Source organism: Schistocerca gregaria, chromosome 3 (genome assembly GCF_023897955.1).
Source record: "Schistocerca gregaria isolate iqSchGreg1 chromosome 3, iqSchGreg1.2, whole genome shotgun sequence".
Classification (NCBI taxonomy): Eukaryota; Metazoa; Arthropoda; class Insecta; order Orthoptera; family Acrididae; genus Schistocerca; species Schistocerca gregaria.
The window spans coordinates 281,058,675-281,086,041 of NC_064922.1; the positions used below are offsets into that span (position 1 = coordinate 281,058,675).

The 27,367-nt window shown below is 43.8% G+C and overlaps 1 protein-coding gene across 1 annotated transcript in view; it reads left to right on the forward strand.

Moving 5' to 3' along the window:
• Positions 1 to 27,367, forward strand: part of LOC126354274 (disintegrin and metalloproteinase domain-containing protein 22-like) — a 901,625-nt gene that overhangs the window by 608,259 nt on the left and 265,999 nt on the right. The window contains exon 6 of the mRNA XM_050003815.1: positions 14,015 to 14,161. Within this exon, the coding sequence (XP_049859772.1) occupies positions 14,015 to 14,161 (147 nt within the window). The remainder of the gene's footprint in view (positions 1 to 14,014; positions 14,162 to 27,367) is intronic.

The following is a 27,367-nucleotide window of genomic DNA, read 5'->3' on the forward strand; positions in this document are numbered from 1 at the left end:
ATAAGGAAGTGCAGACAGTGGTACTTCTCGTAGTAGCATCCGTCGTTTAAGGTCGTACCCACATTACCTATATGTTAGGAGTGTAACATACCTGTCGGGCGTTACCTGATAACAATCACTTTTTTATGTGTGTGATGAGTGTGTTACTAGATTCCACTAAAAACTGGAAGCAGTAAACTGTCTAGAAACTAAATGAGATATATAAAAGGCTGCATATCCATCAGGACATGTGTCCTACACGGCTATCCTCTTGTCTGTTACTTAAAAATAAGCAGTATTTGTGGCAAAATTGAACGTGTCAATGTTTAATTCAGGTTTTAACCGAAAATTGATGATTTTTAGTATGAAATAGAGGGATGCTGTAGCAAAAATAAATAAAACAATACAGATTTATCATGTAGCGTTAAAAGCATAATTTTTTCAAGGTAAAACAAAAAAACAAAACAAAAATATATCAAACATCGCTTCAATACTTCGTCGGACGTATTTAAAACATGTTTCTTTTATTCCCAAATAACATTCGCAACTACCAATGGTGACAGGAAACACGTTTGACCATGACGAAGACTTTACAGTCATCTATGAACGCTACATACATGGACAGGACAATGTCCACTAGGGCCTTTTTAATTGTAAATGTTTTATTTCTGACAGACCTTTGTTTGTTGTGCTACATTTTATCCACTAATATCGACATGCACATTTCGTAACAAAAGACCAGAAGGTGACAGCAACGCCTGTCGAAAATTGTTATCAAGAATTGAAGCTGGCTGTTGAACGTTTTTACTAAGTGAAACAGACCGCTTCTTTTAATTTCTCAACATGAGGAAGTTCAGATATAAAATTAAAGTAAAACTATTATTGTTGCTAGCGAGAACCGAACCAGCGATTCTACGAACACAAGGCTTTTATGCTGTGTACTCAGCTACCCGTTTCTATCCTTATAAACTACAAGCGTTTGTGCTTAACATTGCTCAGAAATATAATGTCCAACGACAGTTTTTAGATTTCTTTGAGAACTGCTTCTCACTGATGGCCGGTCACTGAGCTTCAAATCCTGTAAGTATCAAGAAACGCCAGTCCGTTAACGTCCCCTTGTCAGGGCTGCAGTGGCGCTGCACTGCTGACGATAACAGCTTGGAGAGAGACTCGGGGAATGGAATGAGGAGAGTCGGGGGCGCAGGCGCTGCTAACTGCCGGCATTAAGCCGACTGGGGAATCGCTGATGCCGGTCGCCGGAACGGTAATGGGTTTACGTGTCTCGACGATAGCGCTGCCAAGCAGCCGCGCCGGAGCGGGAGTCTTGTCACGGTCGCCAGACGCGCTTTCCTGGCAGTTGTCCTAGCAACGCTCCCAAACGACCGTCATTGCTTAGCCCCATATCCACCAGTAGCTAAACATTTATCCCATACATGGTACGGCAGCAGAAATGGCTGTAGGAGAAATGCAAAGCTGTGGAAGACTGGATAACTATGTGGAAGATACACTATGTGATCAAAAGTATCCGGACACCTGGCTGGAAATTATTTACAAGTTCGTGGCACCCTCTATCGGCAATGCTGGAACTCAATATGATGTTGGCCCACCCTCAGCCTTAACGACGGCTTCCACTCTCGCTAGCATACGTTCAATCATATGCTGGAAGGTTTCTTGGGGAATGGCAGCCCATTCTTCACGGAGTGCTGCACTGATGAGAGGTATCGGTGTCGATCGGTTAGGCCTGGGACGAAGTCGGCCTCCCGAAACGTCCCAAAGTTTTCTATAGGATTCAGGTGTCAGGACTCTGTGTAGGCCAGTCCATTACAGAGATGTTATTGTCGTATAACCACTCCGCCGCTGGCCGTGCATTATGAACAGGAGATCGATCGTACTGAAAGATGCAATCGCCATTCCCGAATTGTTCTTCAGCAGTGGGAAGCAAGAAAGTGCTTAAAACATCAATGTAGGTATGTGCTGTGATAGTGCCACGCGAAAGAACAAAGGGTGCAGGCCCCCTCCTTGAAAAACACGACCACTCCATAAGATCACCGCTCCGAATTTTAGCGTTGGGATTACACACACTTGCAGCTAACGTTCATTGGGCATTCGCCACGTTTTTCCACTCCTTAGTCGTTCAATGTTTACGCTCCTGACACCAAGCGAGGCGTCGTTTGGCATTTACCGGCGAGATGTGTGGCTTATGAGCAGCCGCTCGGCCATGAAATCCAATTTTCTGTATTATTTCCTGTATTATTCATTACTTTGTCACTGAATGAGTTTTAGCTCTAAGTAATACTTTTGTACATTTTTATATTCAGTGATCTAGGAGCCGTTGATTGGTAAAGGACGGAGAAATTTAAGGGTGTGAGAGGACTTCTTAATACCGGCAGTTATCCATTTGTTTTCCACAGCTGCTGCTGTATAGATGGCTACTTTTCGAAGTGTCTCCCCGAAAATTAATTTAGAAAATGAGCGGAATCTAGGAAATTTAACGTCTACCTTGTTTTCCACACACATCATCACTTTTTTTATTTGACACTGCCCTACAAAAAGCAAGCAATTTACGTTGCGAGAAGGCCTGCAGATTTGCGGGTTTTACCAAGCTAGTCTTTACCTTTATTACCTGACAGTAATGATAAGAAAGGCCAAGATCTCATACAAATATTTTACAGTTCCCTGTCAATATCTGTTAGTACAAGATCTAAGACCGATACTGAACTTTTTCGTACCCCAGTAGCAGTGATTACAATTCGTGTCATGCTATATTCATGTCTGCGAAAACCAATATGTTAGTTTTGGAGGCTGAAATTCTTTCAAGTATTACAGTTAATTTATTAAAAAAAAGTGTCCACATTGCCGCTAGGAGAGCGGTACACACACAGAATTGTTTTCTTCTTATTAATGTTTAGCTTCGTTGGTTCAACGGCTGACAGTTCATTTGTTTACCTACACTAATTGCGATCAGATTATCTCTAGCTTCGAAATATGTGCCACTCTCTGGTAAAAATGCATGATGCCTCACCCTGTAAGGTAGTTCTATAGTAACACCTTGCACATTCAAATGAAGATAGCGCAATACGCTGCGACTGATTATCTCCACCCCTGTGCTCTTTATGCATACTCCACGCTGTTCAAAGACTGTACTTCAGCTTCAAGCTGGTGTACTTTATGTTTACTGGAGTGCACATTTTGATGAAGATTCCGATCAAATTTCCTTGTTGTTCGTGTACCCGGGTGGAGTGCATTCTACGAGGTCCGTTTAGTAAGTAATGCAACATATTTTGTTCCTGGGCTAGTTTCGGTTGAAAGAAATGCGGAATTTACTGTGGGAACATAGTGGAATATGCCCGCTTAAGTCCCTGTTATTTCAAGAAGTTGCTATTGGTGGTGGCGCCATACGAACTTTCAAAATGGCGTGCGTAGCGGAGAGAGCTCTCATTAGTTTCTCTTGGTGGAAAAAGGGAGCACCGCAGATATTCATAGGCACTTGCAGAATGTTGCACAGATGTGGCACTGAACAAAAGCACGGTGAGTAGCTGGGCGAGGCTTCTCTCGTTATCGGCAACAATATGGCGCGAGCCTGTCCGATCTCCCACGTGCCGGCCTGCAGCACACACCTGTGACTTCTGCAACGTTGGAACGTGCGGACACTCTCATTCGAGGTTTCTGTTACTAGTGCTGACACATCCACCAGGTGGGGTACTGAAAGATGTGTGCCCGGAGCGTTCCTTGTGCCTAACAGAAAACCATAAAGAGCAACGAAAGACCTTCTGTGCGTAATTGCTTGCGCGTTACGAGGCTCATCGTCCGACGTCGACCAGTAGAGTCGTACGAGGTGGGCGTACAGTTCCTCTTAGTAAGGTAATGTAAGGCCGTCGCGTTGGACGGAGATTATGTTGAATAATAACGGTTTTAGCCACCCTCACCAGCTCTCTCCTAGCTTGATCCAAATGAGCATAAGGGCTGAGATCTTTTCCTGCTCCTGTGCTAACATATTCCTGTTGCATATTTTGCAGTTCCAAGAGAGGGCGTCAGCGACCTCCTCAGGCTCCACAACACTTCATTCATTTACTACAGCTCCCACAACGCATCCCACTGCTTAATTTCCTGCAACAACATCCGTAGTCTCCACTTATGGTCAAATATAGTATCTATAACAAATAAAAAATGGCCATGTGCGAGTAGGGTTCTCGCACTGAGGGTTGCACACCAAATTATATATATACAGTCAATCCACTTGGCGAATCAAGAATCTCCACGATTTTTGCTTTTTATCGACATTGATACAGGTAAGATATTGGTCCATGGGATTCAAAGACTTCCCCAAAAGTTTTGATTTCAGATTTGAAGTCTGATAACAAATGACAAAAGAAATATTTTTTCGTACGACATTATTACAAATTAGCAATTTTCTAATGTTTTACTTTTATTTGTACTGTGAATCCTTTCTTATTGCCAAATTTCATGATTCTATGTCAAAGGGAAGCACGCTTAAGTTTTTAATGAGTGATATTGCGAGAATCAAAATACGTGACTTAAATAGCCGTATCTTTTGATTGCACTTAGAAGCTTCACTATTTTCCATCGCCAAGGGACGAAATACCTTAACATGACACAAATTTCAACTTGATACATCTACCCGATCATGAGAAGAAGTGTTTTGAGAAGTCGCACAGACAGATAGAGACAGAAAAAAATGGCTCTGAGCACTATGGGACTTAACATCTGAAGTCATCAGTCCCCTAGAACTTAGAACTACTTAAACCTAACTAACCTAATGACACCAAACACATCCATGCCCCAGGCAGGATTAGAACCTGCGTCAGTAGCGGTCACCGGTCGTGCGGTTCCCGACTGAAGCGCCTAGAATCGCACGGCCACACCGGCCTACAGACAGACAGACTGTCAACAATGTAAGCCTAATCCTATACGAGTTAAGTTTTTACCGATTGGGGTACAGACCCCTAAAAACTTAAATTTATGAAACTAAAGGAATATTATGCGATGTATTACATTTATTTTGCTACAAAAAGAATTCAACTTCCGATAACGTGTTGAATTCGCTAGTAGCACGAGTTCATTACGTGAGACGTATGTGAAAAAAAACATTAGACAGTAATTGCATCTAAAAGTAATTGAAAACACGAGATATTTCCTAAGTTTAAAACAGATATGCCAAATCTTCACTTATGGGACAAGGAATAAAACTTCAGTGCGGCTATTCGCAGCAAGGGACGAATCTTGGAGCACATTTACACAAACCTCTGGCCTGACAGAGTTATCAGAGGTCAGTCTGGTCGTGGCCCTATCTGGCCCTCTAGGTCACCTAATCTGTCAGTGTGCGATTACTTTGTGTGGGGAGCCCCCAATTCTAAGGTGTATCGCAACAACCCTCATACACTTCAAGAACTACAACAGAACATTTCGGATGAGATTGCAGCGTTTCCAGCAGTCTAGCACCGATCTGCCGACCAGGGCCCAAAAGAGCCAAGAGATGAATGCTGGGCACTTTCAACATCTGCTATAGCCAAAATAGTACCATATTTCCTTTCCTCTGCTATGTATCTTGTACCCTGACACCCTGCCTATCTAACCCATGTTAATTTACGTAAGTATTTGACCCATTTCTGAAAAACCTATTTGATGCAGGACCTTAATATTTTTACTGTATGTTACATGATGCTAATAGAGTCAACTGTAGTAAAATCTACTTTATCCATTTTATAGTTTTCAAGAAATACTTTTTTAAATTTATTAACAAAAAATATTAAGTTTTTTCTGCAGAAAATATTTTTTTGTGAACTTCCTAATGGCGTAATATTAATTAATGTAGTACCAGAGGTGTCTTTTTATGTTATGCAGAGTCTCTGAAAATTTCTTTCATTTATCTATGATAGTTTCTGATATAATGGAGCATATGTACTGAAAATTTTAGTTTGTGGGAAGTTGACTTTAAAGAAAAAACTTTTGAAATTTGTTACTTACAGTTAATTAAAACTGTCCTGCTGCATATGATGGCCCTTCTTTAGCCTCTAGCAGGTCTTCCTGCTTCTTTTTCACCTCCCTGGATGTTTGTCTTGCTTTCTTGGTCGTATTAAATGCAGACCTATCTGTATCGGCTATCCTCATTTTATCGCATTGTTGCAGCCCAGTGATCATATTATATTAATTCCCAGCTTTATCAGTACCCAACACTTTCCAATATTACCACAACTGAATGTAATAACAGCATCATGAACTCCTAGTTTCATTGTATGCTTGCCTACTAATACAGTTTTAGGAAGGCAGTTCCAAATCATGCTATTGAAACATTCATTTGGCTTTATGTGTCTGCCCATGCAGACATTTCAAGGTCAGGATGAGCCAAGTATCTGGAAACGGGTTTAATTTCTGTAATAACAGCAGCAGGAAGAAAATTCTGGTGAGAATAAAATTCTCCAGTTGCCTGAGCCCTATTGTATTTGCACCACGAATTTTCTCCTGACATGACATGGCTATCATCAGTAGAGGAGTTATGGAAGAATATGGCCCAAACATCTCTCTTCATTGCCTCCAGATTTTCTTTATTTCTCCTAATTGCCTGCCCATCGTATACCTGCAAGTTTTCTATTTCAGTTTTCGTTAACCGACCCTGTCCAGTCAACAATCTTCATCTTCCATTTTTTTCCTCTCATTTTGAACATGGCCTACACATTCTGTTTTGCTAATAATGTCATCACCATATGGCTTAGAGTTGACAGTGGGTGACAGAAAAGTGGGCGTGGCATCTAAACACTTGCTCTTTAAATGCTCGAAAAAAATTTTTTTCAGCAAAATCCTTTTCAGAGTACTTAAATAAAACCTCAGTCTATCGAAATAAGATGGAAACCGAAAATCGATGTTTTTAGACTTGAACCATGGTGTGGCCCGCTTAAACGATTTAAACACCGCGATCGGGAAAGTTTTCAAGAGGCATAACTTAATTGACAAACTTAATAGGTCAAGCAGTTTACACGAAATGTTAATAAATTATATACACAAATTTTCCTCGTGAATCAGTCTGGTTATCAGAAAACAATTTACCAGGATTTCTACAGTAACAGTGATTTCAGGTGTGCCGCAGGGGAGTGTCATAGGACCGTTGCTATTCACATTATACATAAATGACCTGGTGGATGACATCGGAAGTTCACTGAGGCTTTTTGCAGATGATGCTGTGGTGTATCGAGAGGTTGCAACAATGGAAAACTGTACTGAAATGCAGGAGGATCTGCAGCGAATTGACGCATGGTGCACGGAATGGCAATTGAATTTCAATGTAGACAAGTGTAATGTGATGCGAATACATAGAAGATAGGTCCCTTATCATTTAGCTACAAAATAGCAGGTCAGCAACTGGAAGCAGTTAATTCCATAAATTATCTGGGAGTACGCATTAGGAGTGATTTAAAATGGAATGATCATATAAAATTGATCGTCGGTATAGCAGATGCCAGACTGAGATTCATTGGAAGAATCCTAAAGAAATGCAATCCGACAACAAAGGAAGTAGGTTACAGTACGCTTGTTCGCCCACTGCTTGAATACTGCTCAGCAGTGTGGGATCCGCACCAGATAGGGTTGATAGAAGAGATAGAGAAGATCCAACGGAGAGCAGCGCGCTTCGTTACAGGATCATTTAGTAATCGCGAAAGCGTTACTGAGATGATAGATAAACTCCAATGGAAGACTCTGCAGGAGAGACGCTCAGTAGCCCGGTACGGGCTTTTGTTAAAGTTTCGAGAACATACCTTCACGGAAGAGTCAAGCAGTATATTGCTCCCTCCTACGTATATCTCGCGAAGAGACCATGAGGATAAGATCAGAGAGATTAGAGCCCACACAGAAGCATATCGACCATCCTTCTTTCCACGTACAATACGAGACTGGAATAGAAGGGAGAACCGATAGAGGTACTCAGGGTACCCTCCGCCACACACCGTCAGGTGGCTTGCGGAGTATGGATGTAGATGTAGATGTAGATTAGCCTTCACATACACATTGAAAATCACGACGGAGACCTTATTTTATAGTATGAAGACATTGTTTTGATTTCCTAATCTCATTTCGTTACCGATTTTATGAACGTTTACATGCGAATAAATGCTGTGTACGTGAGGTAATTGCTACTAATTTACAACAAACCCTGCTCCCAGCAGTTGCAGCAATCTTTCTCTAGCAGAATTAGCAGTTAACGGGTATGTTTTTCCTGTTGTAGGGTTTTCTAATATTCTTTCCCGCTAGTCGTGATAATTCATGTCACTCGGCCGACGTCCATTTAATTTGCAGCCACTAACGTTATTGCGAGCCGCCAATAGGTCAGCACAGGAGTTCACTTCAGCCCCAAACGCAGTTATTTGTCGTCATGGGACGCTCTTCTCACCTGTTTATCTCCCCATGAAAAATTCACAGTCCAATATTTTGTTATCTAATTCTCTCCGATTTAATTAAAACAGCCACTGGTCGTCTCGCGTCGGTTCAGCGCATCCACTAGAAAATGTAGAGGCTGATATTAATGCACGATGTGATTAAAACCTTATTCAATTTTCAGTCGATACAGATTGTAATCGTACTTCGACACAAAAGTGGCGTGGTTCAAATGCTGTCTATTTACGTTTTCTTAGGTTCTCTGCCTACCTCAGAAAGTGAGCGGTCAGCGTGTTTGACTACCACGAGGAGGATCCAAGTTCGATTCGCGGATATGTCAGGCATTATTCCTTGTTGGTAGATGGCAGCCGCTTCTGGATACACGCTAGATCTCCCGCGAAAGCCTACCTACAAAGCCTCAAGAACCAGTATTAAGTGAAGAATCTAGAAATACACTCCTGGAAATGGAAAAAAGAACACATTGACACCGGTGTGTCAGACCCACCATACTTGCTCCGGACACTGCGAGAGGGCTGTACAAGCAATGATCACACGCACGGCACAGCGGACACACCAGGAACCGCGGTGTTGGCCGTCGAATGGCGCTAGCTGCGCAGCATTTGTGCACCGCCGCCGTCAGTGTCAGCCAGTTTGCCGTGGCATACGGAGCTCCATCGCAGTCTTTAACACTGGTAGCATGCCGCGACAGCGTGGACGTGAACCGTATGTGCAGTTGACGAACTTTGAGCGAGGGCGTATAGTGGGCATGCGGGAGGCCGGGTGGACGTACCGCCGAATTGCTCAACACGTGGGGCGTGAGGTCTCCACAGTACATCGATGTTGTCGCCAGTGGTCGGCGGAAGGTGCACGTGCCCGTCGACCTGGGACCGGACCGCAGCGACGCACGGATGCACGCCAAGACCGTAGGATCCTACACAGTGCCGTAGGGGACCGCACCGCCACTTCCCAGCAAATTAGGGACACTGTTGCTCCTGGGGTATCGGCGAGGACCATTCGCAACCGTCTCCATGAAGCTGGGCTACGGTCCCGCACACCGTTAGGCCGTCTTCCGCTCACGCCCCAACATCGTGCAGCCCGCCTCCAGTGGTGTCGCGACAGGCGTGAATGGAGGGACGAATGGAGACGTGTCGTCTTCAGCGATGAGAGTCGCTTCTGCCTTGGTGCCAATGATGGTCGTATGCGTGTTTGACGCCGTGCAGGTGAGCGCCACAATCAGGACTGCATACGACCGAGGCACACAGGGCCAACACCCGGCATAATGGTGTGGGGAGCGATCTCCTACACTGGCCGTACACCTCTGGTGATCGTCGAGGGGACACTGAATAGTGCACGGTACATCCAAACCGTCATCGAACCCATCGTTCTACCATTCCTAGACCGGCAAGGGAACTTGCTGTTCCAACAGGACAATGAACGTCCGCATGTATCCCGTGCCACCCAACGTGCTCTAGAAGGTGTAAGTCAACTACCCTGGCCAGCACGATCTCCGGATCTGTCCCCCATTGAGCATGTTTGGGACTGGATGAAGCGTCGTCTCACGCGGTGTGCACGTCCAGCACGAACGCTGGTCCAACTGAGGCGCCAGGTGGAAATGGCATGGCAAGCCGTTCCACAGGACTACATCCAGCATCTCTACGATCGTCTCCATGGGAGAATAGCAGCCTACATTGCTGCGAAAGGTGGATATACACTGTACTAGTGCCGACATTGTGCATGCTCTGTTGCCTGTGTCTATGTGCCTGTGGTTCTGCCAGTGTGATCATGTGATGTATCTGACCCCAAGAATGTGTCAATAAAGTTTCTCCTTCCTGGGACAATGAATTCACGGTGTTCTTATTTCAATTTCCAGGAGTGTAGGAGAGAGCTTGTCACCGTTACGACATGCGAGTTAGGATGGCAATCATTAAAACAAAGGTGTTTTTCTTTTCTCGCAATTTCAGTCATAAGCGTGCTCTCCCGAATGTCACGCAGAGCTACATAGGGAGAATGATCATTGTAATAAGTCACAGTTCGCACGGAAAAATTTTAGTATTGGTTTTTCCTGCGCGTTGTTCCATAGAGGGACGGAAGAGAAATAGTTTGAAGGTGGCTCGATGAATCCTCTGATAGGTACTTAAATGTGAGTTGCAGAGTCGTCGTATAGATGTAGATGTACGAGGGTCATTCGGTAAGTCGTCGCAACTGTGGTACCCCTTGCGACAATGCGACAGTAGGAGAATTCCAGGAAGTGCATTCAACCGATACGGCAGTGTGTACCTGAATGGCCACATAAAATTGGTTTCCAGTACAGAAAGTCGCAGCAAAGGTTTAAATGAAACACATGCATTGGAACTCTGTGTGCTGTGCATGAGTCGCAAATGGAACAAAAATGAATCAAAATTAACTACTGTGCTTCAGAATAATTCCCCATTACACGGCGTAGCCAACGACGGGGAATGCATTGAATACCATTGCCACCCCGCTAGGTGCCCAGTAGTCGTGTACGGTTCAGGAACCTGGAGCATGGCTAAACGAGAAAACGAATAACTATTAATATTTTAAAGAAGAGCAACGAAGAAAATTGGGGAACCGACCTTACATAAATAAGAATGGAGAAGGACTAAGAACGAGAAATTTACCACTTGATGCAGCAACCAGCAGTCCATCAGATGCTGGAGAGCAAAATAATCCAGTGGGTGGGCCATGTAAACGTATGTCAGAAGAAAGACAGATGAATAACGCACTTGAGGGAGAACCAAACAACAGGCGCGCCATAGAACGACCAAGGCAGAGCTGAATTGGGGACCTGGTGAAGGAATTGGTAGCCTTGGGGACTGAAGAAACGAAGACACGTGGAAGAACATATCACGCAAAATAGAGTGGAATGGAGGCAGTTTGTAGAAGCAGCGTGTGGTCTACAGGGGCTGTTCATATGGTTCTAAGCACTATGGGACTTAACATCTGAGGTCATAAGACCCCTAGACTTAGAACTACGTAAACCTAACTAACCTAAGGACATCACACACATACATGTCCGAGGCAGGATTCGAACCTACAACCGTAGCAGCAGCGCAGACAAGGCCTGTGGCCGCTGGATATATATCATGGGGCGTAATGAGTATAATTGCAGATATTGCTATTGGTGACTGAACACTGTGTACTGGACAACATTACATCAGTATTTATGTCATTTACTGACTAACAATTGTAGCTATTACAAGCGTATATTTTTAGGTTGGGTAGTATCTTCAAGTGCACCTCGCAGGACCAAGACATTAATGCTTATTTTCCCCTGGGCAGCACCGGTATTACAGTGAGAAGATATGCACAAAAAGCGGTTAGTCTATACCGATAGACGTAGTCCATTTTGTGGTACAGGAAAAAAATCTTATTCTGTTTATGTTTTTATGCTTGTTCTAACTTTATGAATTACCTCGAAGAAAACGAAGAATTGACAAATAACCAACAGGGATTCAGATAATATCGTTCTTGTGAAACACGCCTAATTCTTTGCTCCTGCAAAGTAATTAGTACTATCGACACGGGGTGTCAAATTGATTCCATATATTTAGATTTCCAGAAGGCTTTTGGCCGTTTTTAACAATCGACTTCTAATAAAATTGTGTCCCTGTGACGTATCGTCTCATTTGAGCGATTAAATTCGTGAGTTCCTGTCCGAAACATCATAGTTCGTAATGACTGACGGAAAGTCATCGAATAAAACACAAGTAATACCTGGCGTTCCTCTGAGGTTCCTGATTTACATAAACGACATAGGAGACTACCTGAGCAACCTTCTTAGATTGTTTGCAGATGACGCTGTCATTTACCGCCTTGTAAAGTCATCCGATGATCAAACCCGATTGCAAAACTGTCCAGGCAAGATATATGTGCGGTGCGGAAAGTGGCAATTGACTCTAAATAATGAAAAGTATGAAGTCATCCACATGGGTACTGAAAGGAATCCGCTAAATTTCGTTTACACGATAAATCACACAAATCTAAAGGCTTAAATTCAAACAAGTACTTATGGATTACTGCTACGTGCTGTGTCGATGTATTGGAGAAGGTTCGAGAGTGGAGAGGCTTGGGAGTTCGGCCGCATATATGAGATACAGGATTAACCATTGGAAGGCAAAAAATGAGTTCTTGTCTTTTTTTCTTTGGTTTTATTTCCCACCCTAGCCCCACTAGCTTCACAATGGTCCAACAAGCCGCTCTTCTGCCTAGATTTCATAGATTGGTAGCATGGATTTATCTTTTTGAAGATAGCTATATTTATAAAATTTTTCAGAAGATGCTGATGATGAAAATTCTTTCATGGCATATGGGGAAAATACTGTGTGGGCTCCTAGTAACTACAGTTTAGCAATGTTAATGGGTATAGGAATGATGCACATTTTTCGTGTAGCAACACGTATATGTCTATGGGGAAAAGATCGTATGGCTGAGCTTTTGGTCTTAGATTGGTAATAGGACTTTGACTGGGGAGAGGTGAATATTGGAACCCTCATTGGATGGGATTGGTAAGGGAAAGATTTGAATGATACTATGAGACTGCAACTTTATGATCTTGTAGTGTATGACTGGGATCATTGATCTCCTCTGCCCTCTCTGCTATGGCAGTAATAGGCCTTCTGACTTGGGGGAGAGGTGGTGGTGGGGGGGAGATACACCAAAAAGCAAACAGATTTGTCGACTAGAGTTTGCTTCGTACATCCCAACAAAATCTGGACAGTCTCACTGACAGCAATGTCAACCTGCTTGGTGCAAGCAGATGAAGTCCACAAAGGTGAGGTGTACTCTGCAGCAGAGGGCTGGTGAGAATTATCAAAGGGAGAAAGTGTTCCTTGCTCCCGCTTCAGTGGGGATTTGAAAGTAAGCAACGGGACTGGGCAGACTAAACTGGGTTGGATTCGCTGCTGAAAATTAAGTTTGCCTCATACTGAGAATAGATACCTGTTACAATTAAAATAGAAGACAGGTTGTTGGAGTGTGCGATAACTTTGGAAATTGGACAATATCTTCAGCTGTGGTAAGGGGACGAAGAGAGTTCTATGGCCACTGAGTTGTCAATCAATTGGATGGGGTGGTGAGTTCTCGTTTAGTGCGGGGTGGCTTTGCTTTGGGCTTAATATATGGGATTTGGTTCACTGGAGGCAAGGGCTTACCCATCGAAGGTAGGGAGAGAGTTGCAGTCTCGCTTCTGTAGAAAAACGATATACACAAACTTTATCACAATCTGTCTCGCCAGACAGAGCACGTAATGCATACTGATTAGTAGCAAGTATGGTTCAAATAACTCTGAGCACTATGGGACTTAACAGATGAGGTCATCAGTCCCTTAGAACTCCGGCCGCAGTAGCAAGTATAGCCATAGGTAGTTATGCTAAACTGTCGACACTAATTCGTCATTCAATGCGAAACCAATAAAAGTTGCACCCTGCTCCTCCTCTTCCTCCTTCCCCTCCCCCCCCCCCCTCCACCAATCTCTTGATTGCAGATACTGCAGGGGGGAGAGCAAGTTGAAGTATAGTGTATGAAGATGGTAGTATACCTTCGTATTTGTCCTGTTGAATCTACTGTGAAAGTAAATGGTCGTATAATGACAGAGTGAAACCTAACGGATATGTTACGTGATGGCCCGCAGGAGATCGAGCACTGCTACTACCACGGCACGGTGAAAGACTACCCGGGCGCGACGGCAGCCTTCCACACGTGCAACGGCGTCAGCGGCGTCATCCACGTGGGCAACGAGACGTTCGTCATCCACCCCTTCTACGGCGGCGACCTCTCGGTGAGTTCCAGCCCAACGCCCGGCGCTACGCTGCGATGCCGTGCTTCTGCTTACGCTCTAGACATAGAGGCCACGCGCGTCTGTATTGTAGTGATGCCTACTCTCTGGGGGCTCAGCGGATGCTGTTACTGCTATGACGCCTACGTTCGCGTACTGTCCCCTATCCAATCAGGACGCTACACGTGTCTAGCGTCCAAAATTTATTTGTCTTAACATAGAATTAAACAGCTAATCGGTTGCACATGAGCAGCAGGTACAAGGCCTAAGTTTCGACAACTATTAGGGGTGTCTTCATCAGAAGAAACTGATGCTATATCATAAAAATACATTACTATAAAGCAACAGTCAAAATTTGGAGCAGCTATGCTCAAGTCTGATGTTGTTGGGCACACGTGGCAAAGGCTAGAACATTTTATCTCACTTTTGATTTGAGCATAGCTGCTCCAAATTCTGACTAGTGTAATTTTACAATTTAGCAACAGTTCATTCTGATGAAGACATCGCTAGTAGGTGCCGAAATCTAGGTCACTGTACGTACTATTTATGTGCAACCGGTTGCATGTTTAATCCTCTGTTGAAACTGGTATATTGTTGCTGAATAACAGCCATGTTCAAAACTGTTATTTACTTGTGGTTTTCATTTTCTACATCCAGAAGTAGAGCGAGCTGTTTGAGATATGGATCATCATAAAGCCACGGCTCCTCTCATCCAACTATCAGGCGCGCTGGTAGTGGGGCAGAGGGGTTCGCAATTTGGTATAAATTGAAGGATTACCTGTTACGACATACGACTTACTACTTGAGGCCTTGGTCAGAGCCAGGGGATTGCAACTATTTTTAATTTATTTCTGGCACAACGTTGTCCCTTGTCCTAGACAAAACTGAAAAATATTTCTGTGTGTGTGTTTTGGTGCAGTGGGGGTGTGGGAGGGGAGTGTATGTACGTATGTAACAGAGAGAGAGGGAGAGAGAGATAGAGAGATAGAGAGATAGAGAGATAGAGAGATAGAGAGCAATAGGGGGGGGGGATTTGGTAAGAAAAGAAATAATTTTAAAATGTGAGAAATAGTTTTACACTGAGAATGTGTTGTGTAACACGATTAATATTATTGGCAGCCAGTTATGAGCCTTTCACCACAACATCAAAACACTGTTATCGTAACAAATAAAAACGTCACAGTAAATATTAGAGGCTGTGTGAGTATAAAATACGCATATAAACTGCAAATATAAGGTGGTCGCATCAAGACATGTAACAATATTACATAGACAAATCTACGCAAATGTCTGGTTTACCAGTTTGGTGTATCGTGGTTGCCTGTTCTTGCAAAATAAACGCAATGTATGTAACACCATCCTCTGAAAGAATACCAAATGATATTCTTTCCTCTTGCTGCCTAGACAAGTTCATACACTTTTGTACCATCTTCTGTGGGTGTCGTTTCCTTTGTGTAAAAATATGGTGTGTTTTACTCCTACGCTGCTGTCCTCACTGTGATTATGTTTTGGTTGTGGTCAGTGGCCAAACACAACCATCTGCTGTTTGAAGTTAAAGAGAGACCCCAACAAGTTTCAAAATAATTATGTAATTTTACTATTTCGTGCTGGTAGTTAAAATGTTGTGACTATACCTAGCACTGGCAGTGAAAAAGGTCTTCCACCACTAGGATTCGAACCGGCTACTCCAGGTCAAGTGGTGCTGCAATGGTGTGCATTAGTAACCTCTGCTATGGAGACTGGAGCAATTATTCAAGATAATATCGTGAATCGTCCATCTATGGAAGCTTGAGGAATGCCACTAGGTAGAATACTCAACGCAGATGCACGTTCATCGTCGTATTATATGTCACTATAAAACTATTTTCTGTTTTCTGCTACATTAGAGAGTGAAAGCAACCATACGCCGTCCTCACACGGGACGATGCAGCTAGCGTTAACGTGGACAAAGACGAGAAATCCAGCCTCACGAAACACAGTGCGAGCATCACATGAGTCGTACTGGTTAACGTGATGTCCGACTGTAGCGTTCTCCAGCGACAGCTGTCGGCTGTATCTGGCTCCCAAACCACTCAGTCTGTTCACGAAAATGGACGCGCGTAATACTCTTACGTTAGCTCTATTAAAATGCACATTTCCTGCGTTGTTCACATGCTAGTCATGTTGTTTCGTCTGTATCAGTATCCATACATATTTTACAGGCAAGACGAAAAGTTCCATCTCCAGTCAGTAAGGACGTTAGCTTATAAGACTTCACAAAATGACAAAAACTCACTCCGAGAGAGAGCACTCTTGTATTTATATAAAATCTAATATTTCAGGAAATAACCTATTAATTTATTGAGGAAGTACAGTAGCCTTTTAGAAAACAGGAATGTGAAAAAAACATTGGTACAGCAGGCGGCGAAACCGCTACGCTTTGTTTCTTAACTAGCAACCTCTACCAACTAAGCTTCTAAAACAAACGATCTAACATCTCAGATAACGGTCTTCTGAAGACTTTAATTGCTGAAATGATATTCACTGGCATTTAATTGTTACAAATCCTACCAAGAATGAAACGTTTTTTACGAAACTTCAACGTGTCCTTGTCTTAGAAAGATGAACGTTCGTAATACACGCTTTATAACGCGAACATAGCTAAAAACGAAAATTTTCTATCCACTAGTATGACATTTTCCGTCATTTTATTACAACCAGTCGTGCCAATAAAGAAGAGTCCTCAATGTGCTGGTATTTAGAAACAGCACACTGTATATTCATAGGATGTAAGTTATAATATAAAAATCACCTAATATGTGCTCTGGCCGAAAACAGCAAATACAATATGGCGTCTCGCCAGTTTATATGTGACGCAGAAAACGTTCTTGCGTCTTATTGGTTCAATCTTTCGTAGCACTTTGCCGAAATGTCGCAGAACTTACTTTGTGTTTCATGTGAGGCACTGTCTCCTCGCCGCGAAACAGCACGAACTGACGTCACAAAACTCGTATAGCTCCACGTCAACGTTAGCTAACAAGGAACCCACTGTGTGTGAGGTCGCAAAAGGCCAGTGATGTTTATGGCTTTCGACGCCCCGCATATTTTTTACAATCCAATCACAAAATTGGCTGGTAATGGCAACAGGGTGTGGGCCTGGAGGTATCCAATGGTAAGCACAGCGTGGGGTTACGGAGCATAGTTGAAATGTTTAGACGACGACGAGTAACTCACAACAGAGCTAGTGGTGTTCAAAAAATGGCTCTAAGCACTATGAGACTTAACATATGAGGTCATCAGTCCCCTAGACTTAGAACTACTTCAACCTAACTAACCTAAGGACATCACAAACACCCATGCTCGAGGCAGGATTCGAACCTGCGACCGTAGCATGCGCGCGGTTCCGGACTGAAGCGCCTAGGACCGCTCGGCTAGTGGTGTTGATACAAAGCAGGGCAATGGCAGCGGTAAACAAAGCAAACATCGCATTATATCTACAACATTTGCCGAATTTGATATTTCGGACTAAAGCAACTCAAGGAATTTCGCAGAGTGGGAAAGAAGTGGAAGATGAAATATTAGCGTTTCTGCAAGATGGCATGTGTGGCGGCGTGAGTGGCGACTGTGAGGACAATCTACATGACGAGGATAATGAAAGTGATACTGAAACAAGTGTCGAGGCATGTAGTTCATAATTCATGTAGGACACGGCTCACAAATCCCGTGACCAGTGAAACGCTGTCCAAGGAGCGGGTACTAAACACAACTACCTACGTAGGATATCATCAGCAGAATGTAAAAACAAGTATGAAAAGATTTCGAGTAAGTCCGCAGTAACAAGACCGTGCAGTGCATAAAGAAAACTACGGATGTTCGAGGGAGGAAAAGATGCACTTGTTGCAAAAAATGGCGTTTGCGCGTTTCAAGGATGCTCAATACAATATACAGGATGTGTATAATAGCAACTTGCTACGTTATGCACATAAAACTGCGCGCGGCATAAATTAAAGTGTTTTCAAGGGAAATAGTGAAGGGTTGCATAACTTCAAATAGTGCTACAGAACTGAAGGACGTAGGATTAACGAAATTTCAAACAAAGCGTCAAATTGTCGATGCTCAGCAATCTGCGGAGCGGATTTGAAAAGAAATCCATATGAAAGGAACCCTGGAAATCAAAGGTACTCAGAGTGATGTAGCACGATCAACTAATATTAGTGCCTTAACGCATCCATGTAGAATTATGCCGACTATTAACCTGGGTGGTAAATTGGTTGAAAAGTTATTTATTGTGCTGTGAGAATTTGGAGGTGCTCTGCCCTCTACGATTCTTTCTCGTGTGCGTGATCTTGCTTGGGCAGTAGGGAAAATTTACGACACAGAAAACAAGAGCGGGAAAATGGGCGTAAGAGAACTATAACTATGATATGAGCACGGCTTTTGGACAATAGCTGGTCAAAATAATTTACTTTTGCTTGATACCTGGTTTGCTTATAAAAATCATACTGCTTTAGAGAAAACTATCATTCCTGAAAAATAACTGTCGTTGCACTTCATATCACCTGTAACTACTGGACAAATTCAGCCTCTTGATTGTTTTTTTCCGTTTATATGTAACGTGCTATCGCAATATCTGCAGCCATGCCTTAAAGCATAACCAGTTTCACGATAAGCTCCACGACAGACTGTCTCACATTCGGTCACATGCCATCATATTCCATCTGTACCCATTATCTCGTTTCACCGCCGGCCGTTATGGCCGAGCGGTTCTAGGCGCTTCAGTCTGGAACCGCGCGACCGCTACGCTCGCAGGTTCGAATCCTGCCTCGGGCTTGAATGTGTGTGATGTCCTTAGGTTGGTTAGGTTTAGGTAGTTCTAAGTCTAGGGGACTGATGACCTCAGCTGTTAAGTCCCACAGTGCTCAGACCCATTTGAACCTCGTTTCACCAATATGATTGTATATGCATCCTTTGAGAGTGGGTACCTACTTGAACTTCTTTCACTGGTTGTAACTCCCGATGAATTCGCCTTCGATCTTGATGGTGCTAACCTTCGTGATCACTGTAGCGCGCCACTTTTCATTCGGGTTCATGGTGCAGCTTAATGGTTTTGTGAAGTGTAATCATACATCCCATAAGAGGCTGATCTCTGCACCTCCCGGATGCTAATTTCCTGTCGCTCTCCTGATGCACATGGTGAGATATCAGAAGCTAATATTTTCCTGTCACAAAGCAGTTGTTGACACATGAGAAAATTACCGAACTATCAGTTTAACAAGTCACGGCTGCAAAATACTAACACGGATACCTAACAGACGAATGGAAAAACTGGTAAAAGCCGACCTCGGGGAAGATCAGTTTGGATTCCGTAGAAATATTAGAACACGTGAGGCATATTGACCTTACGACTTGTCTTAGAAGAAAGATTAAGGAAAGGCAAACCTATGTTTCTAGCATTTGTAGACTTAGAAAAAGCTTTTGACAATGTTGACTGGAATACTCTCTTTCAAATTCTAAAGGTGTCAGGGGTAAAATACAGGGAGCGTAAGGCTATTTACAATTTGTACAGAAACCAGATGGCAGTTATAAGAGTCGAGGGACATGAAAGGGAAGCAGTGGTTGGGAAGGGAGTGAGACAGGGTTGTAGCCTCTCCCCGATGTTATTCAATCTGTATATTGAGCAAGCAGTAAAGGAAACAAAAGAAAAATTCGGAGTAGGTATTTAAATCGATGGAGAAGAAATAAAAACTTTGAGGTTCGTCGATAACATTGTAATTCTGTCAGAGACAGAAAAGAATTTCTGTTCTAACAGCAGCAGGAAGAGAATGCCTGAGCCCTATTGTATTTGCACCACGAATTTTCTCCTGACATGACATGGCTCAGTTGAACGGAATGGACAGTGTCTTGAAAGGAGGATATAAGATGAACATCAACAAAAGCAAAACGAGGATAATGGAATATAGTCGAATTAAATCGGGTGATGCTGACGGAATTAGGTTAGGAAATGAGACACTAGTAGTAAAGGAGTTTTGGTATTTGGAGAGCAAAATGACTGATGATGGTCGAAGTAGAGAGGATATAAAAAGTAGACTGGCAATGGAAAGGAAAGTGTTTCTGAAGAAGAGAAATTTGTTAACTTCGAGTATTGATTTAAGTGTCAGGAAGTCATTTTTGAAAGTATTTGTATGGAGTGTAGCCATGTATGGAAGTGAAACATGGACGATAAATAGTTTGGACAAGAAGAGAATAGAAGCTTTCGAAATGTGGTGCTACAGAAGATTCCTGAAGATTAGATGGGTAGATCACATAGCTAATGAGGGGGTATTGAATAGAATTGGGGAGAAGAGGAGTTTGTGGCACAACTTGACAAGGAGAAGGGACCTGTTGGTAGGACATGTTCTGATGCATCAAGGGATCACAAATTTAGCGTTGGGGGGCAGCGTGGAGGGTAAAAACCGTAGAGGGTGACCAAGAGATGAATACACCAAGCAGATTCAGAAGGATGTAGGTTGCAGTAAGTACTGGGAGATGAAGAAACCTGCACACGATAGGGTAGCATGGAGAGCTGCATCAAACCAGTCTCAGGACTGAAGACCACAACAAGAACAACAACACAATTATTAACACAACACTTTCAAATGACCCTTACTATAGATTGAGCTTGTGACCTCGAACTCACTGGGCACCTTGTAAATCGTCCCGTATGCGGACGGCGTAAGGATTTTTTGCTAATTGTTTCCAGCACTGAAAATAAATTTTGGTCCATGCAGACTCGTGTGGTAGCAGCTCTTGTATCGACAATACGGAATGCATTTCGAAGCGTGCACCAGACGTTAAGGCTTTCCCTAGTCGCCATTGCAACAAAAGAGACTCGGAGAGTGCGCAGTACAAAACAGGAAATCTTTTCCCGCGCGACGGCGCTAGACAATGTGTCAAAGACGACGAGAAGGTGACGCAGGTGCAGGAGAGCGGCGGGCTGTGAACACGTGCGGCAGCGGAGCCGCACGTGGCCGGGCTAACGACGCAAGCGCCAGGCAGCCGCTGTGCCGCCGACGCCGCCGCCTTTTGTCCCGCTGCGGCCCGGCCCGCCGCTGTTAATGACGGCGTCCTCCAGACGACAGAAAGAAAGGAAAGCGACGAAAATGAGAGACAGAAAGAATGGCCGATCGATACTGCGGTATTATCGATATTTTCTCTTCCGGGAAGCTGCGGCGGCGGCCTCGAGATCATATCTCACCCAGTAGAAAGCGAAGGCGCGGATAGGAAAGAAAGAAAGGAAGAGGATAAGGGTGGGAGGAGCAGAGAGGGCGGGAGAGGAGGAGGCACTGCGCAAACACAGGCCGGCCCGAGAGCCGCCGCAGAGGATTCCAGCCAAAATAAACACATTCGCGAACGCATTAATACTGCCCACGAACGTACTCCGTTCGCGGACTGCCGAAAAACTCTTTCGACTGTTTTTCAGAACTTGTGATTCTCTTCGCGTGTTTTTCTTATCTGAAGCTCTTCGGGGGGCTTAAAAGTGATTTGCCGTCGGGTGTGACGCACTTGATTGCGAATCATAAATTAAATATAACGAAAAGGTTGAGTCTGTTTCTGAAGGAAAACATGCTGAAGAATGCAGGCCGCCAGATAAACACTGATGATACAAGCTGCACTGTGTGTTCTTCGAACCGAGAGGGGGAGAAAGTTTATAGAGCCATATGGACCTAATTATCTACATCTGCATACACCGCCTGGCAAAAAAGGGGGAAACTGTTAGAAGGAGAGGACGAAACGAAATGAAACATCACGGTTTGATAAGGAGTGTGATGTTATTACAGTGAGTACAAAACTGAGTCCAATTTACGAAGTACTTGGCAGTATGGCATGTTACATACCCTCCAGTCCGGATGCAAACTCTAATTCGCTTGGGAATGTGTGTGTATGAAATCTTATGGGACTTAACTGCTAAGGTCATCAGTCCCTAAGCTTACACACTACTTAATCCAAATTATCCTAAGGACAAACACACACACCCATGCCCGACGGAGGACTTGAACCTCCACCGGGACCAGCCGTACAGTCCATAACTGCAGCGCCTGAGACCGCTCGGCTAATACCGCGCGACGCGCTTGGGAATGATACCATAAAGTGTTTGTTTCTTCTTCTGAGGCAAGGTGGCCTGCAGCTGTTTATCTCGACCTTGGCATGCTAAATACTGACTCTGGGAAAGGGTTGACGTCTCAGTTGGAACAAAACATGTTCTATCGTGAATAAATATGGAGATCACGCTGGCCACAGGAGTACCTCAATATCACGCAGAAGGTTCGTAGAGTCACGCGCCACATGTAGGCGAGCATTGTCCTGTTGAAAAATAGCACATGACGACGCAGTATGTCCGTCACCTACCGTTGTGCAATCAGAGTTCGAGTAACCACAACAACTCGTCGCCGGCTCTTGTAGCCGAGCGGTTCTACGCGCTTCAGTCCGGAACCGCGCTGCTGCTACGGTCGCAGATTCGACTCCTGCCTCGGGCATTGATGTGTTTGATGTCCTTAGCTTGGTTAGGTTTAAGTAGTTCTAAGTTCTAGGGGACTGATGACCTCAGATGTTAAGTCCCATAGTGCTCAGAGCCATTTGAACCATTGTTGAAATACTGACCGAGCGAGGTGGCGCACATTGAGCTCGCACTCGAGAGGACTTCGGTTCAAATCTGTGTCCGACTACCCTGATATTGGTTTTCCATGATTTCCCTAAATCCCTGCATCAAATGCCGGGATGGTTCCTTTGAAAGGACTGCGCCATCTTCCTTCCCCATCCTTCCGTAATCCAATGGGACCAATATCCTCGCTGTTTGGTTCTCTCCCTAAATCAACCAACCAACCTGAAGTAAGGTATGAAGATGGTATCTATTCTTTCGGACATGTCCCATAAGAATGTGGGTCTCACGGGGAGTGTTCAAGGGATTAATCCCTGCAGTCGCACTATCCTCTGTGCCCTCGGTGGCTCAGAAGGATAGAGCGTCTGCCATGTATGCAGGAGATCCCGGATTCGAGTCCCGTTCGGGGCGCACATTTTCAACTGTCCTCGTTAATATATATTAACGCCTGTCGACAGCTTAGGATCTTGATTTAAATATCATTTCACAGAAGTAGGGTGTTGGGGAGGGTGCTGGAGTGATGTAATGCCAGCAGCCGTGTTGGCCACAGTGCCAGGATGATGTAGTTGATAACACATCTGCCTAGTAAGCAGGAGGACCGAGTTCAAGTCCCGGCTTTGCCACAAATTTTAATTAGTTACTTCAGCCGCTCGCGTTGTGGTGTTAACGACATCCTAAGCATGGGACAGTAATTTCTCAATCCAGTACTGCTAGTCTCCGAACAATGGTGCTGGACGACGAAGAATATTGCAGATAGTGCATTACTTCTTCTCGGATAGCTGTCGTAGATGTGAAGGAGTTACAGTGTGCTTGGTGCACAATACAAAGATCCTCCCTTGTGATTGCCAGACGTGGTCAACAGTAACGCTGACAACATGTATGCCTGCCTCCATGTTCCCATGCAGTCCAACATCGGGGCACTGCCACATCCGAATGCCCCACAAAATTGGATATTGCGTTATTTGACCAGACAGTCAAATGGAGACCAACAATGATGCCACTCAGAAACTCTGCCAGGTCTGACACTGTTGTCCCACACGAGTAGCTGACATTTCCGTGTCTTTCACAGTGACCACTCAACATTTGATACTGTTCATATGCCTTATATACCCTACCAGGCGTAGTAAAGACACTAACACGATCACAACTAGAGCACACTGGTGGCCGTTCTGCCTGTCACGGAGAATTGCTGCTCTAAATATTTTCACAACCGCTGATGGTGTGTGCTTGTGTGGAGTTACAATGACATCCGACTATGCCTTCTGGGTGCTTCACTTTTTTTGTCAGACAGTATACATAATTCACAAGTCACTGTACAGTGCATTGCGTGGTTTATTTCGTACCAATCGTAGTGATTGACCGTCCTATACCGATCATCTACTGAGCTAAGGAAATATGCCTGTTTCCCTCTGTACGCACCCCACCTCTCGTTTCTTCTGTCGACCTGTTACGATCTCAAATGTATGATGCATGCCTACTTGATGAGGACTAAAACGCAGGACCAGTAACCTGAATATCGGCGCATATCCCATTGAAAGCAATGTTCTGTATAGATGCATTGCACATTCTCAGAATCCTTGCAACAGCAGTGCTTATTTACACGTTTGCTCAAGCAAGCAAGAAATCGAGCGCCAACGTGGAAAAATAGGAGTCTCATGGTTAAACGTGCCACAAAACACACATTCGTGCTACACGCGCAGAAAGCAAGCTATTTTGGCGTCGAGTGCCAAGGGAAAATTGTTTCTCCCTGTCTCACCGCCGCTGCATTACATGTTAAGGTTAGTGAACAATAAGAGAAAAAGAATACGGTCATTCTGGATGCAAAAAATGTAGGAGCAGTCGGCAGGAGCGCGAAAGCTTGACTTTTCGTGGAAAAATAATACCTTAGAGGACGAATATTCGTGTCGAAATTATTTGAGGATTGTTGTTGTTGTGGTCTTCAGTCCTGATAATGGTTTGATGCAGCTCTCCATGCTACTCTATCTTGTGCAAGCTTCTTCATCTCCCAGTACCTATTGCAACCTACATCCTTGTGAATCTGCTTAGTGTACTCATCTCTTGGTCTCCCTCTACGATTTTTACCCTCCACGCTGCCCTCTAATACTAAATTTGTGATCCCTTGATGCCTCAGAACATGTCCTACCAACCGATCCCTTCTTCTGGTCAAGTTGCGCCACAAACTTCTCTTCTCCCCAATCCTATTCAATACTTCCTCATTAGTTATGTGATCTACCCATCTAATCTTCAGCATTCTTCCGTAGCACCACATTTCGAAAACTTCTATTCTCTTCTTGTCCAAACTAGTTATCATCCACGTTTCACTTCCATACATGGCTACACTCCATACAAATACTTTCAGAAATGACTTCCTGACACTTAAATCTATACTCGATGTTAACAAATTTCTCTTCTTCAGAAACGCTTTCCTTGCCATTGCCAGTCTACATTTTATATCCTCTCTACTTCGACCATCATCAGTTATTTTGCTCCCCAAATAGCAAAACTCCTTTACTACTTTAAGTGTCTCATTTCCTAATCTAATTCCCTCAGCATTATCCCGACTTTATTCGACTACAGTCCATTATCCTCGTTTTGCTTTTGTTGATGTTCATCTTATATCCTGCTTTCAAGACACTGTCCATTCCGTTCAACTGCTCTTCCATGTCCTCTCTGACAGAATTACAATGTCATCGGCGAACCTCAAAGTTTTTACATCTTCTCCATGAATTTTAATACCTACTCCAAATTTTTCTTTTGTTTCCTTTACTGCTTGCTCAATATACGGATTGAATAACATCAGGGAGAGGCTACAACCCTGTCTCACTCCTTTCCCAACCACTGCTTCCCTTTCATGTCCCTCGACTCTTATAACTGCCATCTGGTTTCTGTACAAATTGTAAATAGCCTTTCGCTCCATGTATTTTACCCCTGCTACCTTCAGAATTTGAAAGAGAGTTTTCCAATCAACATTGTCAAAAGCTTTCTCTAAGTCTACAAATGCTAGAAACGTAGGTTTGGCCTTCCTTAATCTAGCTTCTAAGATAAGTCGTAGGGACAGTATTGCCTCACGTGTTCCAACATTTCTATGGAATCCAAACTGATCTTCCCCGAGGTCGGCTTCTACTAGCTTTTCCATTCGTCTGTAAAGAATTCGCGTTAGTATTTTGCAGATGTGACTTATTAAACTGATAGTTCGGTAATTTTCACATCTGTCAACAGCTGCTTTCTTTGAGATTGGAGTTATTATATTTTTCTTGAAGTCTGAGGGTATTTCGCCTGTCTCATACATCTTGCTCACCAGATGGTAGAGTTTTGTCAGGACTGGCTCTCCCAAGGCCGTCAGTAGTTCCAATGGAATGTTGTCTACTCCGGAGGCCTTGTTTCGATTTGAGGATTAGCAAAGCTAATTACCGATTCCTAGTTGAACTTGCGCAGCAGAAATTAACGGAATAGGACACTGTGATGAGAAACACAATAAAACATTCCGACAAATTATCGGTTACTCTGAGATTTCTTGCCGCTGGTGAATTTCAGCAGTTTGTAGTACCAAAGTCGTTTATCAAAAGCTCCGTGGTACCTGGAGTTTTTGACATAATTCTAGAAGTCCGTGGAAACGGTGATTGAATTTGAGTGAAAGAAAACCGCAAACAGATTATTGAAATGGTTCAAATGGCTCTAAGCGCTATGGGACTTCACATCTGAGGTCGTAAGTCCCCTAGACTTAGAACTACTTAAACCTAACTAAGCTAAGGACATCACACACATCCATGCCCGAGGCAGGATTCGAACCTGCGACCGTAGCAGCAACGCGGTTCCGGACTGAAGCGCCTAGTACCGTTCGGCCACAGCGGCCGGCAAACAGATTATTAAAGATATAATTGTTATTGTATAATGACTGTATCACAAACAAATAAAATTTTATTCCAGTGCGTCAGAATATGCTCCCGTCAGTCAAATATGTGTCTAATACACGAAGTCTGCCATAAAGTCATACTTTCGTTACAGAAACAGTCTCACTGCAAACACCACTTCTCTTCGAGGCCTCTATGGCATCGCTCGCTCTCTCTCTCTCTCTCTCTCTCACACACACACACACACACACACACACACACACACACACACACACTCACACACACACACACTTCCGTACATTGAACACAGAGGTTTAATTTTCTTTTTAATTTCCTCCACTGTCGAATCACAAAATTGAGGGACGTCAGCCGGTATGTAAGTTGGACAGGAACGCAATACCATCAGTTTTTCAGGCTCGCTCTGAATATGAATGAGCGGCTGACGGCCGAAATATATTGAGGTAACAAAACTCATGTGATACCTCTTAATATCGTGTCCGACCTCCTTTTGCCCTGTGTAGTGCAGCAACGCGGCGTTTCATGGATTCAAGTCGTTACTAGTCCCTTGCAGAAAAAACAGAGCCGTTATGCCTCTACAGCCGTCCATAATTGCTAAACTGTTGCCAATACAGGATTTGGTGCACGAACAGATCTCTTGATTATGTTCAATGAATTGTCGTTGGGATTCACGTCGGGTGATCTGAGTGGTCAAATAATTCGCTAGAATTCTCCAGAATGTTCTTC